The sequence below is a fragment of the Poeciliopsis prolifica genome, unplaced genomic scaffold (genome assembly GCF_027474105.1).
Source record: "Poeciliopsis prolifica strain line A6 unplaced genomic scaffold, Auburn_PproV2 SCAFFOLD050, whole genome shotgun sequence".
Lineage (NCBI taxonomy): Eukaryota > Metazoa > Chordata > Actinopteri > Cyprinodontiformes > Poeciliidae > Poeciliopsis > Poeciliopsis prolifica.
This window is the reverse complement of record NW_026562425.1, coordinates 3,674,335-3,694,089: the sequence shown is the minus strand read 5'-3', so window position 1 is coordinate 3,694,089 and position 19,755 is coordinate 3,674,335. Positions and strand designations below refer to the sequence as shown.

General features: G+C 36.8%; 1 protein-coding gene across 2 annotated transcripts; it reads right to left on the bottom strand.

Moving 5' to 3' along the window:
• Window positions 1-28: 28 nt before the first annotated feature.
• On the bottom strand, window positions 29-18,045 carry arhgef18a (rho/rac guanine nucleotide exchange factor (GEF) 18a). 2 transcript variants are annotated; one of them, XM_055058405.1, is made up of 22 exons: window positions 17,971-18,045; window positions 17,752-17,860; window positions 12,829-12,885; window positions 12,079-12,189; window positions 11,707-11,801; window positions 10,607-10,747; window positions 10,117-10,361; window positions 9,082-9,207; window positions 8,604-8,721; window positions 7,372-7,623; window positions 7,047-7,123; window positions 5,643-5,824; window positions 5,361-5,416; window positions 4,969-5,148; window positions 4,740-4,880; window positions 4,109-4,203; window positions 3,952-4,026; window positions 2,796-2,843; window positions 2,275-2,694; window positions 1,374-1,689; window positions 1,139-1,243; window positions 29-616 (listed from the first exon to the last, which is right to left on the bottom strand). In XM_055058405.1, the coding sequence occupies exons 5-22, from the start codon at window positions 11,783-11,785 to the stop codon at window positions 462-464; spliced, it is 2,811 nt and encodes a 936-aa protein (XP_054914380.1). In that variant the 5' UTR covers window positions 11,786-11,801; window positions 12,079-12,189; window positions 12,829-12,885; window positions 17,752-17,860; window positions 17,971-18,045; the 3' UTR covers window positions 29-461. The 2 variants fall into 2 exon arrangements, with proteins under 2 accessions (XP_054914380.1, XP_054914379.1); XM_055058404.1 differs by lacking the exon at window positions 17,971-18,045 and having other exon boundaries at window positions 17,752-17,958.
• Between the last annotated feature and the right edge of the window lie 1,710 nt (window positions 18,046-19,755).

Here is a 19,755-nt window from a genome sequence, read left to right as displayed (position 1 = left end):
AAGAAAAAAAAATCCTTTACAAGGAAAAGTCTGTAAATGTGCCAATGCATTTATTTGGGTCAGAAACACATTTGACTGCACATTTTTGGACTCCAGCAGCTTCTGAGTTGGACTTTGACTGGACCACTCCGGCATATCAATATGCTGAGAGTTAAACATTTTAGTAATGTTTTTGGCAGAAGGATGGATGCTAACGGTGGAGCATAACTTATGATATAACTTACGTAAACCAATGTTGTACACACATTATTACTGCTTTTAAAGCTTAAGAGCCGAGTGCTTTACAGTTTAATAAAAATAAAATCTTTGGGTCAGAGTCTCTGTGTATTAAAATAATAATTTAAAATACATTTTTTTTCATAATTACAAAAGACTTTTTTTTTTGGCAAATGTGCAACTCTTCGAGGATTTCTTATCTGGATTAAAAATGTCTTCCTGCTGCTCACATCCAAACTCCTCGGTTAAAGAATGATACTTTTATCTTGTTCTGTCGGAAGTACGCCTGTCGGGAAGGCAGGAGGCGACGGAGCAAGAGAACTGACGTTGTTCCACTTGGGTGTCATGAACGACTGAGACGGCTTCATGTTTTGGCCAGATCCTGGTGACCTGAAGGTATCTGAGGGAGGAGGGGAGAAAAGCTTTAAAATGCTTCCCTGCTAGTTAAACAGCTGATTTATAATTTATCACAATAAATTATATTGTTAAAGCTACTTAAAGTCAAAAAGCAAAACGATTAAAGGTGACACCTCCTTTAAAGAGAGAATATTAGATTATTTGTGACAGAATTTATAAAACTGCATCATTACGTTTATACTTTTGTCCAAATAAGATAAAGCCCTCGAGTGCAGCGTCACCAGTAAATTTGTAATTCAGTACATTTATGTCTGTATGTTTTAAGTCAGTTCAAAGTTTTTCTGTATCAGATCGTATTGGCTGATATAAACCTCAGATATTTGTATCGTATTGAAAGTAAAAACAGTGGATCGGTGCATCCAGGAAGATAATTGGATATAAAAAAAACTTAAAAAGTGTAAGAGATGTAAGAGAAATTTTACAAAAATGACATCAGAAGTTGTAGCAAAGCTAATATTTTTGGAAACATTTCTAAGAGTTTGGAAAAGTTTCTCTAAGTTTATACCTGAACTTAAGGCTCTTTTTGGACTTGTTCTTATTTGGGCTTTTAGGCTGCCTCCTTTGTTCTCCGTCACCCGGATTGGAACCACCTGGGTTACGTCTATATTGGCTGGAGGAAGAAAACAAACAGGAATGATGTTGTTCAACAGACGGAACATATCTACAGCTTATGGACCAGAAATAACCCATAATAAACATTTAAAACGACAAACCCAAATGAATAATTCGGCGCTTTTAACCTGCACTGTGGGCTCTCTTGTGGAAGCGCTTCGACTTGCTTTTCTCCTTCCCTTTGGGTTCGGCCGCCAGCTTCCTGGGAATCTTCTGCTGCACCTCCACGGGTTTCTGCACCTGGTTGGTGGCGCTGATCAACTGAACCGGCAGCATCTGTCTGCTCATTCTGATGCTGGTGCTCCGGGGCGGAACCCGCGGAGGAGTTTCTGCCGGGTCCGGAGAGTTACCAGTAAAGTCCAGCACACTGGGAACCGGGGTCAGAGTCCTCGCTCCGTTTGCAATGCTGCTCCTGAATGATGAGTAAGTGGAGAGCGCCGGAGACTGGGAAAAGAGAGGACAATGTGAGGAAGATGTTAAAGTCATGAAGAACACAACCATAACTAGTTACATTCACTTGAGTAACATTTGGAAAAAAGGCACTTTGAGGAGTATTTTTACTGCGGTGTAATTTTTACTTTTACTTGAGTAATTGTATTATGAAGTCTCACTACTCTTGAGTAAAATGTTTGAACACTGAGTAGCTTCATTGAATGAAGAAAAAATTTTCCTTTTTATATTGAATGAAATTGATTGGGAAATAGTTTTCTTTTGCCTGATTATGTCATTTTGTAATTATGTTATTTGTAGAAATTATTTTCATACCAACATTCCCAAATAACTGCATATTTTGATCTGGCTGACGATGTAAATTTGAGATATAAAATGATTTGATCAGTTATTTAGTACTTGAGTCGCCTTTTTACCAAATATTTTTTTCTCTTACTTGAGAAATTTCTTGGATGGATACTCTTAATTTTTACTTGAGTAAAAATATGTTGGAGTAATGATACTTTTACTTGAGCACTCTGCCGAATAAAGATGAATTATATCAGATAAATGATAAATGTGATTTTCTTTTATTCTCACCCGTGTCGGATCGTCATAATGGTTGATAAACTTTGCCTTCAACTTTTCCACACGTTCCTTGTCCCGATTAACCACCTCCTGGTCCCTCTCTAGTTTCAGTGAGCTCTTCCTCAGGTCCACCAGCTCCTGTTGGTACGTCTCCCGAGTCTGCTCCAGCTCCAGCTCTTTTTCTTTTAGTTTCTCCTCCATCTTCCTGCACTCCTCCTCCCGCTGCTGTAGCTCGGCGGTCTGAGTTTTAATCAGCATCTGCTGCTTCTCTCTCTCTTTCTCCCAGCGCAGCTGCTCCGCTTTCTGCTTGTCCAAGTTGCGCTCTTTCTCCTTGTCAAGCAGCGTGTTGGTGTTGCTGCGGACGGGCAGCTTGCTCTTTGACTGGAGGAGCTTCTGCAGTTCGATCCCGCTGTCCTGCTGGACGATGACGGCCTGCACAAATCAAAGCATGAACATTTTGTTTGCAATAGAAATACAACGGCATTTTTAAATTGTAGGTAATTCCATTGGTAGCTTTGTGAGGTTCAACTTGCCTTTAAGCTGTGGAGCTTCTGAGCCAGCGACTGAACGGTATTAAACACCTACAAAGCAGCAGTGAAACTTTGGTTTATGAACACACATTCAGACTTCCTAAACTCTTTCCAATCCTACTTTTATTGCCACTTTATGTGACAGATGAACGCAAAGTTGTGACGTGAAATAGCAGTGATGCGTGTGTGGCAAAAGTTTTGTACTTTTCTCTTTGATTTGGATTCCTCTCAAAAACAAACGAGAAAGAAAGAAAACGAAGCGTAACCAGTGGAATCAGAGAAACGAGCAAGAGGATCGGGGTATGATTTGAAGAAATAAATTCATAAATATCCATTATTGTAAGTTTGTCGATATTGTTGTACAGCCGCCATTTTATTTCAAATTTTAGGTTTTAAAATAAAAAAAAAACACATAAAACTTTTACAAAAAAGAGCAAAGCTACATTTCCTTATGTGGGATGTTAATATTATCGATATTTTTACATAGATGAAAACCGATGTAAAAAAATAAATAAATAAACTTTCCCATCTAAAGACGAGAAAAATAGATTTAATAAATATTACTCGTACTTTTAGTGTCATTTTGTTGTGGAAATTCAATAAAATAATTACACCAAAATCTAAATGAGTAAAAACATTGGTTTCTTTTTTATCACTTCAAACAAATGTATTAATCACTCCTGTGGGACGTCGAGAGAGAGAAACCTTAATAGTTGAAAATTACAGTAATGTTAAAAGAAACTTTGATGCAATATTTTTCACAAAGTATTAACTTAAGGCTGGAAGCAGAAGGGCAGGTCTTTTACTTGTATTAAATGTAAAAGAACACAGATGTATATATATATTCTTCCCCTTCATAATTTTCCAAAACTTTTTGTTGGTTTATCATATAAACTGCCAGTAAAATAGTAAAAAAAAAAGAAACTTTCAAAAGGTATGGAAACAATTGCAAGGCATGCTTGTGAGTTGTAGCGCTGAAAATCTCAAATCTAATTTGAAAAATGTGTTAAAAACTGATCAAATGGTGTGTGTGTTTTATGATATTATAGAATGGTATATCTGTTTTGTAACCCGTCAACATAAATGGGAACATTTATATTCGAGCCGTACACGGTCCCTTTTTAAATACAGTTTATCATTGTTATCATGGAGGAGTTACCGCTGTCCCAGAGAAACCACCGCAGGCTGAACCACAGAGCAGCTTTGGGTGGGATCCCCTTTTATCGTCATCAGTCTGGAACAGAACAGAAGAAATTTCAGACAGCGAATACAAAACTGGACGTCCAGTTTAGATCTTTCACATGTGTCTCACTTACAGACTTCTTCTCCAGGTCTTCAGAGATCGACATGTTCTTCAACAGAAGGTCACAGCTGCTGTACCTGCGTTGTGCCTTCTCATCTGCGTCTTCGTCTGACGAAACGTTACAACAAAAATAATCAATTAAAAAAACTCTGGTGGTTCAGTCTTCAAGAGAGCTTAAGGAATAAGTCAGTCATTTCTCCGGTCAGAGCTACTTTGGGGTTTGGTGCAATGAGAGAAATAAGAAAAGCCTCAAAAGAAGATAAAGTATCTAAACATGATAAATGTACATTTTCAAGGTGCATTTCAGCAGGAACTAAAACAAAAATGTCTTTTTTTTTAGGTCATAAGCATTATATTATTTACATTTGCTAAATGCTACAATAATGTGGGTATGTTTTAGATAATCTTTTATTTTCAAAAGTTGACAAACTAAGATCTCTATGGTTGCTAACAAGCCTTAGCATCATAGCAACATAAAAATAAATGAGATATAGTATCAAAAACAGAGATATGTCCTGAATTTTGCCAACTCTGATATAAAACATGAAAATTTCGATCTGATCTAAAGTCAGAAAAAAATTATAGTTTAGAGTAAACATGTAGTTTCACGCGAAAAGGTCTATCTTTACCAAAAACAAACTTACAGTTCATGCTTTTAGCTAGCAGATTATCCAGAGAGCCGTTAAAGGTTTCTGCCCTCCTGATACTTTGCTGTGTCTCAGTTTCCCCCTCAGGAGCGTCTGGACGTTTAATAGTCATGAAGAGAAGATTCTGTAACATTTCCACTGCAGACAAAAGATAAACCAACAAACAAGCATTATTTAATCTCTCTACTTAAAGAGACGACTTGAACTGTGGTTGTTCTGGTCTTACCCTCTTCAATGGCCCCATTCAACAAGGCCTCCCCCTGCTGGAGGTCAGAAGCATCACCTCGCAGCAGCAGCCCGCTGTAGGGGGATTTCTGACCCACCACATCATTATAAAGTTCAGCAAAAATATCCTGTTTCTTCTCCAGACTTTTCTTAATCTGCTCGTCTCTTTTCTGCAGCTTATCTGAAAAGTAGAACCAAACAGAACCTTCTTTAATGCGTCAAACATAAACACAAAGTCCTACAGATTTCCTACTATTTAGGTAAAAAACAAAAATAGAAAAACCGCCTGGATTGCTTAAGATATTTACCATTTTAATATTCTTTACTAACATTAACCAGGTATTTGGGTTACAGGTATGATGTGTGTACTCAGTCTAAATTCAGGGGTTTTACCTTGATACTGCTGCAGTTTATTAATCATTTCTCTGTGCACTTCATTGTCTCTGCAACTGAAACACAAACATTGCACCGATATATTTTATTTCAAAGCGACAAATAAGCAATAGTCATCTTTCCAAACCGAGACACTTTAACTTTTAAAAACAAAATTTTGGTTCTTCAGTCATTTCACTGAGAAATCTAAAACTGTTATTTTAATCTGTTCACAGTTATATTTGGCTTCTTAATGATTCTTTAACAATACAGCATCTTAAGATCTACATTTGTCCCCCTCACCTTTCAACAACATCACGTATGAGGTCCATCCAGGTTTTGCATTCCTCTTTGGAGCTTGTGTAGAGCTCGTACATTTCTGGCGAGCCGAAGGGACATGCACAGATGACGTACATGCCTCTTTCCTCCTGGGCCACTTCCCTGACAATCACTCCCTGCAGGTAAATCACTGGCGGTTTGCTGTCCTGCAAGAGACGACAATAATGTCCTCTTTTTACATTGTGACATGGCCTTCCTTATAACACCTCAGATCTGACATGTGGCATAGATTAAATAGATTCCAGCTAAGTATTTTTTTTAAATGCTTTCATTGTGGTTTTACATCTGCACAAATCAGGGTTTTAATGTGCAGTGAATAAGTATTTGACCCCTTATTGATTCCTCCGTTCTTGATTTTCCTTTAGCATTTTTGCCAACTTTAAAACTTAATTTTTTCTGGATGGAGTCTATAGCGCTAATTTGCTAAGCTGTTTTACAGACTTACTGTGATACATTTTTTTGTGATTGACTGTTAAAAATTCTTCAATTACTTAGACATTCACATTCATGCTCTTACTCTAGATACATGTGGAACGGTTTTAGACGATGTGCGGGTCCATAACATATTTGTTGTATAACAAATATGTTGTATATTTTTTGGGGGTTACAAAAAACTGTTTTTGGAAGTTGTCTATGTTTTTTCAACTGCATTAGGACAAATTTTTTTTTACCACTGAATCCAAAAATGACAACCATTTTTTTCCTCAATCAGGTCAGATTTTTATTCTGATTTGATTCAGAGAAGTCAAATTAGATATTGTTGTGATATTATTAGTTCATTTCCGTTGATATTTCTCATCCAAATATGTTTTTACGGGGAAAAAATAGTTTTCCAACAGTGTATCAATTAAATGTTACGAACTTTGATTTCTCTAAACACTGATAAGGGTAAGTACAGGTAAATTGAACGTTATGTCTTGATTAGTTCAGAAAAGTGACCTGATGGAGCAAAACCAATGTGATTTTAGGATTCAACATTTCAAAATTATCCTAAAGTAGCTGAAAAAACCCCCAGACTATTTTTTGGGCTGTTAACCAGTGTTATTGATGCAGCATTTGAGAAAAAAAAACAACATTGTATAATCAAGAAAGACTCTTCTTAAATTAAATCAGAATTTGAATTTACTCAAGGGATCTTTGACATAAAAATTTGTTGGATCACTAAAATAAAATATATCTGTAAGGGGGCAAACACTTAAAACTGCTACTGTGACACTGAATTATACAATAATAACAGGGTTAAGGTGTGATTTTTAAAATTCATTTAAAAAACAAAACTTAATATTCCCAAGATTACCTCGTGATTAGATCAGAAAATGACAGACGGTTGTGATATTTTTTTTTTTCTCTGAATTGTTTGGGACTCACCATGGCAGCAAATACAAGCTTCTGATCTTTTTCTTGTAGCAGAAGGAGGATATCTGACAGCAGCACAGCATAAATTTCTGCAGGGGAACAGAGAACAATATGAAAAATTTAAAAGACACAGACAGTGCTGCAACTAGACAAGTTTCAAGATTGATTTCTTTTCATTTTACACTCTCAGTTGAATGTTATCTAGCAGAAAAACAAACATTGTACCTGGTCATAAACAGCAGCATACTGACCAGTAAACCGGACGTTTAATATAACAGGTTTTCATACAAACACACATCTTTTATTTCAAAGACAGAGGCCAGAGTCCATCACAAACCTTTTTGTTTACCGGACGACTTCCACATAAGGGGTCCTTCATGCAGCAGCGTCTTGTTGCCCTGCAGCAGGTCCTCTCTGCGGAACAGGCGGCCATCTTTCAGCTTGACCTGAGTCTTTTGCTCCAGTCGATGGATGATCTCTCTGACGCGAGCGGTCTTCTCACATTCAGTCACCTGGGTGTTCACCTGGGAGATGGTGTGCTTGATCAGCTCCAGAGCTTTCTCCAGCTGCCTGTGCTCGTCTGTGTCAGCTGTGAGAAGCAGCAAAAAAATGAATTACCAATGGGTCAGAAGAAATAAAACATTTTTAAAACTAAAGCATGAATAAAATCGTGTGGTTAATTTCTGATCTGTGGAATTTTTAGAGCTTGAAAAGACAAATACCAGGATTTGGCAAATTCTGGTTTTGCTTTTGGGGCTAAATTGAAAGAACATAAATATAAATATATGAGAACACAAGTGAAAATAGTTCTTGCCACAGGCAGTCATTAAATATTTGGATTAGACCGTTTTCTTTTTAATACCTTTTTTACTTAGTCTCTGTGGTTCTCCTGACTTAATTTTAAGCACTCTACCAATACTGATAATGTCTCATTTTGAGCATTTATAACCCTGTAACAGCTTCCATATTCAAAAGTGTTAGTGAGACCTGATCATGTTTATGCTCCATTCAAGTTGTATTCAGAATGGGGAAATTCTGCATTCCCAGTTGGAAAAATCAACTGGAACGACCCACAAAGTCAGATCCACCACTAAAAAACTGGGAGTAACTCCGACTACCCCCGGTTACAACTTGTTAGGACGCTCCTTGATTAGACAGCAGTAAATTACGGTGGAAATGTATTTATTTTACAAGGCACACATGTAAGAGTAGCGCCTGCAACTGTAAACTGAACACCATCAAAATTAAAGGTTAAAATTATGTTTAAAAGAGGTGTTGCAAACAATGTTTAAGTGCGTCGCCATATTGAAATGCCAACTTTCAAATGAGAACGCCGTCAAGCCAAGCTCAGAGGTATTCTGAGGTAACTGGAACGCAGCATTAAAGTGGTACATCTACTGATCCAACACAGAAAACTATCATTTCTGAGTATTGGATCTGTAAAACAATGCATGTAAAGATCTAAAGGAGCTGAATTTCAACTATTTCCTGTTTACATTTCTCAGTGAAACTCTGGTTTTTACCAGAACTGAAAGGCAGCAGATAAACAGATCGGGGGGGATTCTTTACCGTCTGTGTTCTGGATGATTCGCTCCAACAGAACCGGATATTTTGTGATGCGTTGAGTCACCAGCAAAAAACATTCAGGAATCGTTAATCTTCGCACCAGAGGCAGCTGATCGATTTTCTGTAAACGAAACATTTTTCTGTTTTTAAACCAACTTCATAAAACGTATTATCTTATGCAGTATTTATTATTACTTAAACTTCATAAACTCCATAAGCTTGCTGATTGGTGAAGACTTTGCTTACTTTAAACATCATAGATCAATTCTGGTTAATTCTGTTCAATATAATTTACTTAAAATCTGTATTTATCTTTCCTAATTTCAGCTCAACCTCTGTAGACTCTCAATTGACATACCGGCTACATTTCAGACAAAAAGAAATAACCAAACCAGTTTTAATATTGAAGAAGCCGTTTGGATGAGAGGTCAACTGAACTTATTTTTTTTAAAATAAAGGCTCAATAGGGCCAAATACTCACTCTCATCAAAATTTGCAGCTTCTTGTTGTTCTGCATTTGCTCCTTGTAGAAGTTGACAGCTTCGCTGTGATGGCTGCAAAAGTAGCTATAGCCCTCCGTCATCTGTATTCCCAGATTACCTGAAAACTGACACCAAAAACAAGAGCTTGCCGATTCCGTCTTAATGTTTGGGTTAATGGGAAATAATAAAACATATATATCACATAGAACCCTGTCAAAAAGATATTTTATTTAAGCCTGAACAAAATATAGTTCACACATTTCATCACACGGTCTGCAGTTTGCACAAGCAGAACAAACAGCCACTCGAAATGAAAAGTCTACCAGCAAAATGTTATGATTTGCTCTTCGTCTTTGTGATGCTCAGATAGGAGGCTAGTTTAATGTATTATTCACAGGTAAAACCCTGGCAAGAAGCCCAAAAGATGAGGACGTATTTATCTTTGAATGAGTACATAGAGAGCTAAGCTGCTCTCGGCATATGCCTTTTAGATCAAAGTCAAAAATTCAGTTAAATATCAACGTCACAAGCTTGAAAACTTCAAGCCTCCACCCATTTTGGGTGTAACTTCAGGATGCCTGAAGGCGGCATGTTCATCTGTTCAGCAGTTTAGATGCAAGTGTGACGTTTAGTCATTGTCCTGTTCAGGAAGGAGGAGCCATGTTTTCTGTCCTGTTTATAAATAATCTACAGTGTGAAATTATTTTCTAACCTGCAGAACAGATGCATGGAGAGAAAGATGTTTTGAACATAAAAAGACTTAATTGTATGCAATTATCCCAGCATTATGGAGCAAACCGACCTTAGGTGTCGTATCAGAGACCCCTATCTGCACTTTTATTTCGTAAACATCACATGGACAGAAAGATAAGGGTGGAGATGTGTAGGTGAGTGGAAACAGCATGGAGCAGATACAGAATAAACACAATATATTTCCACAAATTACAGCTAATAAACCAAACTCCCTGACAGATATTGTTATTTTCTTAAAGATATTTGAATGATGGTTATTCTGGACAGCGTCTTTGCTCTACCTGATCGATGAGGATATCCGCCAGCTGTGTGATGCAGTAGTTATTTCGATTGTCCTCGTCCCCACTCTCAAACTGCCGGGATTTGAGGGACTGGAGGAAGAAATGGTGGAGGCTGAGCAGAACCTCCAGGCTGGGGAAGAGCTTCTCCAGCCAGGCGGTGGAGTGGAACTGCTTCAGCTCGTACTTGTAGATGTGGAGAAGGATTTTCAAGGTTCGCACATGGTTCATCTCAGTCTGGATCAACTCTAGGGAATTGACAAAGGTTTTGTCATTAAGCAGCTGATGTTTGCTCAATATTTAGCCTGAAACTTGGGATTGAGGAGGTAGAAATGTTTCTATATAAACACATCGTCTAAACAACACATGATTCTTACAAATGCAAGTCGATTTGAGGGTAATGAGGCAGTTAGTTTGACAGATGACTCCTTTCCAAGAAGAGTAAGACACACCCCAATTGATACGTTTTAACTCAACATTTCTGTCAGCATACCATAGATGACATCCTGCCTTTTAACAGCCTCTTTGTTCAGAGACATCAGGTAGTTCGGGTCCACAGCCGAGCTCCAGGACTCTGCCTCCAGACCGCGGGAGTCGCTCTCCAGATCAGCTCGCAGCTCGGCATAATGAGAGTCTGGTGACACACACCGACAGCACACAGACAAGGATCCTTCACACACTCTGTTCAGGCGACAGGGATTTCAGTTTTTTGGATGACAAATAGTTATGCCGAAGAAAACAGAATTTTTTTCAAGGACAATATAAAAGGTTTTTGATAACACTTTATTTGAGGGGATGCGCATAAGACTGACATGACACTGTCATAAACATGTCATAACAACAGCCATGAACAGGAAGGGGTCTTTATGAATGTTTATGACCGTTATCATGAAGGGTCATTCGGTAAATAATGACACTTTTAAAGCAAAGTTGCATTAAAAGTGTAAACTTTGCACTATTTGGTCAATAACGACTCTTTTAATGCAAAGTTCTATTAAAATTAGCATTAAAAGTCCATTAATAGTGTATGACATGTTTATGAAATTGTCATGTCAGTCTTATGCACACCCCGTCAAAGTGTTGCCATATAACTTTTATATTGTCTTTTAATTTTTTTTTTTTTTTTTTTCCCCTTTTTTTTTTTTCTTTGACATAACTGTTTGTCATCAAGCTCAAAGAAACTGCATTTTGCTTTAAATTTTTGTGGGGTTGTTTTTTTAGGTTTGAAGGAATATAAATCCACGCTGTCCTAAAATCTTGTAATAAAGAAGACTTTTCTCAAGCTTGAGAGAGCATAAATGCATATCTAAAGAAAACTAAAAGAACCAGAATGAGGCGATTTACAATTTAATTTTTTTTGTTAAGGTGATAAAATTATTTAATAGCATTTTTAAATTATATTCTTTTGAAAGGGTGAATCTTTCATTATGTTTGCCACATCATATGATTTGTAAAACAAACAATTCTCTGGTTAAATCAAAACAATAGAAAAATCACTTTTTAAATTCTTCCCATCTTTATCTTGCATAAACTATTCCAATAAAGGCTACATAACTCTTTCATAACTATGCCCTTCATCCGTTACCAACTGACCTTCTGGGTTGATTGGCTCGGCCAATAACGCAGATTCATCAGCGAAAGACTTCACCCGCAGGCCTTCAGTCTCATCCATCTGTGCCTCGTTGGATCTAGAATGTGATGAGATAAGGCTCATCAGGTAAATTAAAACATGCCAACACAAAAACAAAGTACCTCAATACCGCTGCGACGAGTGAGACACGTGAAACGCTTTTTTCAGAGTCAAGCAAAGTAAAATCCATCAAGTGGAGTGGAACAAGGCTGACTAGAACTCAGACGTTTTGGATGACACATTCACCCAACCCGGAATACACACGGAAAAACCCAAGGTGCTGAATCTTGACGGGAAGTTGATAAAGATTTTTTTTTTTTTCATTTTAAACCAACCTCACGCTTGCTGGTCTGTATGAAGAGGAAGCTGGTGAAGAGTTGGATGTTTGGGGAGGAAAACTGCCTGTCCAGCCATTAGAAGGCGAGGGATAGAAACTCTCTGCAGAACTGGGAGACAAAAAACAAAAACAAAACAAACAAACAAAAAAAAAAATGTGAGAGCAACACAGGGAAAAAGATAAACACTGAGAGTAAACTGGTGAGACATTCACTTAAAAACATGAATTGTTCCAATGAAAAAAACAAAATCCATGTTGATATTAATCAATACTTACATAGCCTGTCACAACAATAACTCCCGTTATTGAGGTCATTATGTTTTCTGAACTGTTCACTTCAAAATATGTGTCTAAAGGACTAAAACTCATTCACCCGCCTTGTGACACTTTAAACAGATAAACTATTTGAGCCAAGGAAGAGGGAGTGGAAGCCGGGAGTGAAACAAGCTGCAGCAGAAAAAATCATGTGAAGGAAACTGGTTTGACAGACTGTGACACCACAACTGAAGTCAGACCAGCTGAAAGGAAAAAATAAAACTACGAGCAAAGTTGACCTGAAGTAGCAGGCTGCAGCTGAACAATTAGACAAAAATCTTCTAGACTCAAAGTGAGAAAACTCCAATATTTCTAAATGTGTTCTTTAAATGTAAACTAAAATATACATCTCTGCAAAAAGGTGCAAAAATAATCAAAGAAACATAAAATATTAGTAGTTCATTGTTGCTTTTAACCAATCTGAATGACTCACCCTTCTCATGAGAAAGTTTTCTTTTTCCTCTGTCTTCACAATGTTTCCACGGTTAAGCTGGAAAACAAAATAGGAATGAAAATCATAAAATAAAGAGTTCATAAGAGGGGTGTTAAAATGCAGACCAACCTGATTCAACAGCAGCAAAGCGTGGAACAAAAACAAAATTCAAACATGATTTATTTTTTAAGCTTCCTCTTATGGAAGAGCTTATTCAGGAAAAGCGCAGCTGTAAAGTTAGACACACCTAGAATACAGACATACTATTGGTCACCACTCCAGGACATTGTTCATCAGGCTTTTTCTGAAAAGTTTTTCAGGCACCACCATTCTGACCTTTTAAACGCCAACACAACAAGAACTAGACCTTTTCAGCTTTAAACACCAACAACAAACACTTCCCGATACACTGGCACTGCATGACAGAAACCGCTCTCTCTTGTAAATGAGACCTTGGATCTCATTGAGACCACCTGCACCAATAAAGCTTAAATAACAAAATAAATATTTGGATAAAAGGTGCAGAGTATTATGCTTTTAATTTACTCAGAAGTTGAAAGCTAAAGATTAAAAGTTTGAAGGTTTATTGCCAAACTCCCACATTCAATCCAATATGGCGGCTTTGCGTTGGAAACTTGGGGCTACTTAAAGTAAAAAAAAGAAAGACAAAAACTGTTTAGTTTCACTTTGCATAATTTGCCATTTATATCTCCCACACATGAGCAAAGTACTTTAACGCCTTTTTGAAAATATTTCAAGATAAAAAAATTTAAAAAAACGCAAAATACATTTTTACCTCTATCTACCAAAAACAAGTAGCTTGCTCATAGACATTGATAAAACCAGGCTGTTAAAGGCTTCGATAAGGTCTTCAAAGTAAAAGCAAACTCTAAGATTGTTTTATGATCTTTTGAAGAAGTCCTGCCCTCTAGCAGCAGAGCAATGATCCATGTCCTGATGCTGAGCGCAGTGCATGCATACATGAGGGTTTTCTCAGGGTCAGATTACAAATATAATATTACACATGCTGTGAAGGAACCACACATCTTTATATTTCTATGTGACAGAGCCCGTTTTCTTTTAGTATCATTTTCCTTTCTTTAAAAGCATCCCTCCGAGCTCCATGCTAAGTCATTCTCCACAATGTGGTTGTATCCAGTCCCTTGTCGTTTCTGACAGCCACACCTGCTACGATTCACCAAAACTGGGTGGAGAAAGTGCCACGAAGCATGTATTACAGATCATACCCTGCAAGACAAAAACTAGACCAGCGAGTCGGCCAAGTCTGCTGCAGAGGACAGACAGATGGAGAAAGGAAAAAAAAAAAACACACCAGTAGCACGAAAGCAGCTTTTCTATCAATGATCGTAATCAGTTTTCCCAGACAAATTAGTTTATGAAAGTGAATAAGTAACACATGATTTAAATTTGTAAGTTATCCACCAGAAAAACTCAAACTACAAACCTCGGACCCAGAAGGGTAAATACAGAACATTGCAAAAGAAATGCCAAAATTGAAGAAGTAATGTTGTCAAAACAGGAGAAAGAGAGCATTACACAGGTACATTTCACACAGTACCTGTGTGAAATGCAATATTTCACACAGGTACTCAAGATTTCCCCCAGAAAAAAAAAAACAACAAAAAGACGCACCCACTCCATCACATAACTCCAGACTGTTTGCATTGCTGATCTTCAATATCGACCTAAACTCCAACCCCATTTTTGTGAAGAGAAAAGTTCACTTATAGTCTTCTATTGACTTCTGAAAGAGTTTGCAGAATAATGTGCATATTTTTACAACTCCACTATTCTATGTTAGCTTTCTTATTAAACATCTCAAAGTGTGCATGCAAAGTTGACTCATGTTGCACCAAAACATAATGAAACCAATGGCTCAGCAGTTACACATTGCACTTTTCCTACTGCTTTCACCTTTAACAGCCTTGACCACAGCTTACTTATTAACCTCAAGATAAATGGATGAACACATGATGCAATCTTTGGCTTTCAATGTGGTAGTCTCATAATGTCATTGAGCATCTGTGGGTGTCCAAAAGTAAACCTGTCTATTCACAACTCCTCATCCTAAAGTCACAGGGAACTTTTGAATAAACATTAGAAATTGACTGGAAAATGCAATATTTCACACAGGTACTCAAGATTTTCCCCAGAAAACTTCCTAAGCCTGGTGGGTGGGTGTTAGGGCATTGATGCTTTAAGTTTCAATGCTTAAAACAGTCATTCATCCAGCGGCCCATTGTGTCTTTCAGTTAGAAAATAGTTAAAGCTCACAGGAGATTAGAAAATACCACTTGATTATTATGTGCTATTGATAGATTGGAAGATTAACATGCAAATACCAACTATAAAGTCTTACAGCATGCAAACAGTTTAAAAATATTTAGGTAAATAAGCTATGCTTAGCCTGGTGGGAGCACTAATAAAATCTGGTGACCCGCCAGGCTTATAAAACACTGGTGGAAACTCTGGGTACTGACAAAAATTTAAGAATAAACAAGATGAAAATGAAGGCTTGAAAAGGAGGTTAATTTTCTTGTTTTTCTTGCAGTTTGTCTTGTTCAGTCTTGTGAAGCAGTTAGAGCCTGAGGCTGTCTAATTAGATGACATAGCTAACAATCAGGAATACAAAAAATATTCATCAATACTGAAGAAAAAAAAAACTTTGATAGAAAAAGAATAAAGCAGGGGACTTTATAAATGTAAACAACAGTTACATTAACATTAATCAAAATAAAACAAAACCAACATGGATGTTTTTGACTGTGGAGGAAAAGAACACCAGCTGAAGTAGAAGAGGCAAAACTCTGACACACTTTCTTCTTGTGCAGCAGCAGAACGATGAACAAACACAAAAGCATGCCAAATTTTACGGAACTAAATGGTGAACAATAGCTGTCAATATCACAACTGGTATGCAAAGCGGTAACTGGATCACTTTGTAGTGGCTTGTGGTAAAAGAGCTGTGTCTCAAACACACAGGAATGACATTGCCCTTTCTGACTTATATATCCTTGTTTATAATTTCATCACTAAATGTTGGCCGATGGCGGCCATGTTGGATTCTCAGGCCATGGTTAGGGAGGAGCTTCTAGATTTTCCAGTCAGTTGACTTAAAGATGGAAATCCTAAGTTTCAAATTCAAAGTGAAGACAGTATCTTTTGGCTGGGACTTTGTAACTCTGATCTGGGTAAAGTGTCAGACGCAACTTAACTGTTCAAGCAAAAATACCAGGCATATTACTATGAACAATACAAACAATTCAAACAATATGTCACAACATTTTATGAGTTCAAAACCCAAACAATACCTTTGACAATCTGACCCTAACTTAGAGACTGAACTTTCTTTGAGATGATATGGATTTGAAACATTGATTAAAGTACAACTTCCCAACTTCTAAAGAATGCGTACCTCTTATGCAAAAATATGAGATTATTATAAAATTAAGATGTAGCATTTGAATTACAGATCACTGCAAAAGGAAACAGTGGCCATCTAAAGTATTCCTTCACGTTTTTCACATTTTGTCACATCACAACCACAAACTGTGTCTGAAAAGGAAATAAAGTGATTTTTATACAAGTTTTCTAATCATTTTACAGCTTTTGCACATGTTGTGCATTTGTACTGTGTTGTATAATGCAGTCAATATTACAGCTACAACTGGGTGGAGTACGTCTGTAAAAGCTTTCCTTATCTTGACATCTTTCTCTTTGAAAAATAGGTAAAATTCAGTCACAGAAATTTATCTGGATTTCGGTCCAGACTTTGACTGGACCATCCTAACAGCTGAATCCACCTTGACCTAAACCATGCACTGGTGTTGCAATGGTAACAATAGCCTTTGCAATTTTCCCATACCTTTAATTTTCAGGATCATGACTCACTCTCCACGGGATGCTGAAAACTTTAAATGTTTTCTTTTGATCTTAAACCAACTTTGATTTTCTTCTCAACCTTCTAGTGTTTCTTTCCTGAAACTTATGAAGGACTGATTCAGTTGCAACGACTAATAAATAAATACATAAATAAGTGAAGAAATAACTAATCAATTAGATAAAAACATGAGGAAATAAAACTCTTCTGTGATTGGTCAAATACAAACCAATCAGCTCATAAGAATTCACACAAACTTTCTGTATTAAATAAATAAATAAATGTGTAAATGAACATGAAAATAAATAATTACAACAAATGTACTTATACTTAATTTTCAATTTTATTTCCTTATTTATTTATTGTTGATTTTAGCAGGATCAATCCACCATAGTAAACAAATAGTTGCTGTGGGTTTTATTTTTTCACGCACCGAAAATAATGCAGAGTCCAACTGAATACCATACGTTTATAAAACTCTAAACTATATGTATTTATACATTTGAGCGAGAAAATATACCTAAGCTTATTCTGTCACGACGTCGAACATGTGCAGCAACAACAGAGGGAATGGGAAACGCGCTCGACCGGAACGGGAATGCTAGGAATGCCAAGGTGAGGGTATCTGACCCGGATTCATAACGTTTCCCATCGACCGAGTGTCAGGCGAGCTCAGCGGAGGCAGGCAGATGACCTGAAGAGCGGGAAACGGTGATGCCAACAAACCCGTCGCGAGACCCAACGGCTTCCCAACGGTCGAATGCTAACTTTACAACAGCTAACACCCAACAGTGAAAATAAACCGAGTTTGATTAAATTATTCAATAACTCCGGCTCATTTCGAGTTTGGGTAAATTTTTTATATATAAATAAATAAGAATAACTGAATTTTATCCGTTTTTTTATTGAAATAACGTTACGTTCAAAAATAAAATCAGCTAACTTCGTTTGTCAGCGTTAGCTACCTACAATCTGTTTTCCTCCGACAACTTTGTAACACGAAATCAGTCACATAACTTTACCTGGAGCCTGAGACAACCTGCAGTAGGAGGAGGACGCGTCGAGGGCGAAACCCAACTTTCTGTTTACTTCCAGGCTAAGGTTAGGATAATAGGTCTCTTTAAGATCCAACTAAACAGAAAGAAAAAAATAGTGAAGACGTCTTCGGAGGAACAAGTGCACAAATCATTAAAAAAAAGGAGGTTGGACGATGAAGGGAGTGTTTTAAAACAAATCCCAACCTCCTCTCTTCTCTCGTCCGTCCTTCTTTTTCTAAACACTCGTTAGGTCAGTGAACGCAGCACTTATGTTTGTCGAACAGCGCTCTTTATATTGATGTATGGCAAGACGATTGTCTATTTACTCAATTTGGACGTCAAAGTTGTCACCAATTAAATAAAAATTCCATGGTAATTTTCACATTTAAAAACACGAAAAAGTACTGAAAGCATCGTATCGTTTACTTTATATTCCATTTCTTTTTAGTTTTTTTATTATATTTTTATTTTCCCAGGTATCTCAAAACATTTCAAGTCAAATAATACAATTTGATGCAAAAAAAAACACCCGAAAGGGCAAAATAAATGTCATAACTCATGTCATCCATGAGTTATGACTGCTATGCCTGTAGCAGTCAATATCGCAGCAGATCTGAAGAAACCTCTGACTGAAGAATATTATTTAAGCCTTTGAGATGCTTAAATGAGGCTAATTTGAGAGCTAACAATTTTTAGCAACAATTTTTAAATGTTGCCACGACTAACATTTAAAAATTAAGTTAATCACAACAACCTGAATAGCCTTAAACGCACAAGCATTGTTTCACTGATCTGAACAATAGCCTGTGGTAAAATGTTGACCAGGACAGGGAAACTTACACCAGGCCTTCATTGTGATTGAATTAGAAGACCAGATTGGATGCTTTCTTGTCCTTTTGTCAACTGATGTCACATTTATTTTTATTAATAGGGCTTCACAGGTAAGAATATTACCATCAGCAAATTTGCATCTAAATAAACAATTTATAGAATAATTTAGAAAGTCAATAAAAGTCCAGCTTGTACTAAAGATATATTTTACAGACCATTAAGCTAATGGATTGAATTTCCACCGGTGCAGAGCTTCTTCAGGAATGTCATGCTATGAGACTTTGTTAGAACTTATTGTGAAGAAAGAGATAATTTTTTTGTTATGAAAAATCAGGATTTCTCTGTGTAGAAAACTCCAGTTATGCTAAACGCATTATACTAAGTCCAGGGCAGCGTTGGATAAATATGTTCTACAGAAATTGAACCCAAAATGAGGTCCTAGTTAAAGAGGGGATCACTTTTATGTACTTATTTTACACACTTTTGTACACGTGTCACTTCTATCTTCATCATATTAAAGACGGTTTATTTCAGTTTTAAACAGCAGGCGGCGCTGTTGTACTACTTAAAGCACTTCATTCAAATCTCAGTTTGTCAATTTAGTGTGGGATGCTTAATAAACTTCTGAATCCTCCTGCGTGCTTTACCATGTGCTATTGTTTACTTTATTATTATCGTTTTATTGTTTTTTTTATTAAGAAAATTAAAAATAAGTGTAAATCATTAAAGGAAGCTCTAAGTCCTACCAGGAGTGACTATTCCAAGAAATTAGAAATTAACCCCCAGTCAGACCTCTTGCTAAATATTAAGCCCGTTAAGAACCTTCATGATTTTGATTTGGGCCAAAATGAAAATGAGTGTGGCAGCCCTGATATAGGTGGTTGTTTTACATAAATAATGGATGAAAAGGTACCAGCTATGAAGTTAAATAATCCAACAGCGAAACAAAACATCATGGTTTATAGTATGTGTAAATTATTTGACTTATAAGAATTATTGATTTAAAACAAGTCCATATGTCATGCTGAAGTTCCTTTTCATAAAACTTCACCAAAAAGCACTTGGTAAGATTTTGTGTTTTTGCAGTGTAGGTTAATTGGTTTTCCTAAATTCTGCTTAGGTGAGTGAGAGAGTGTGTGTGTGTGTGTGTGAACGGCT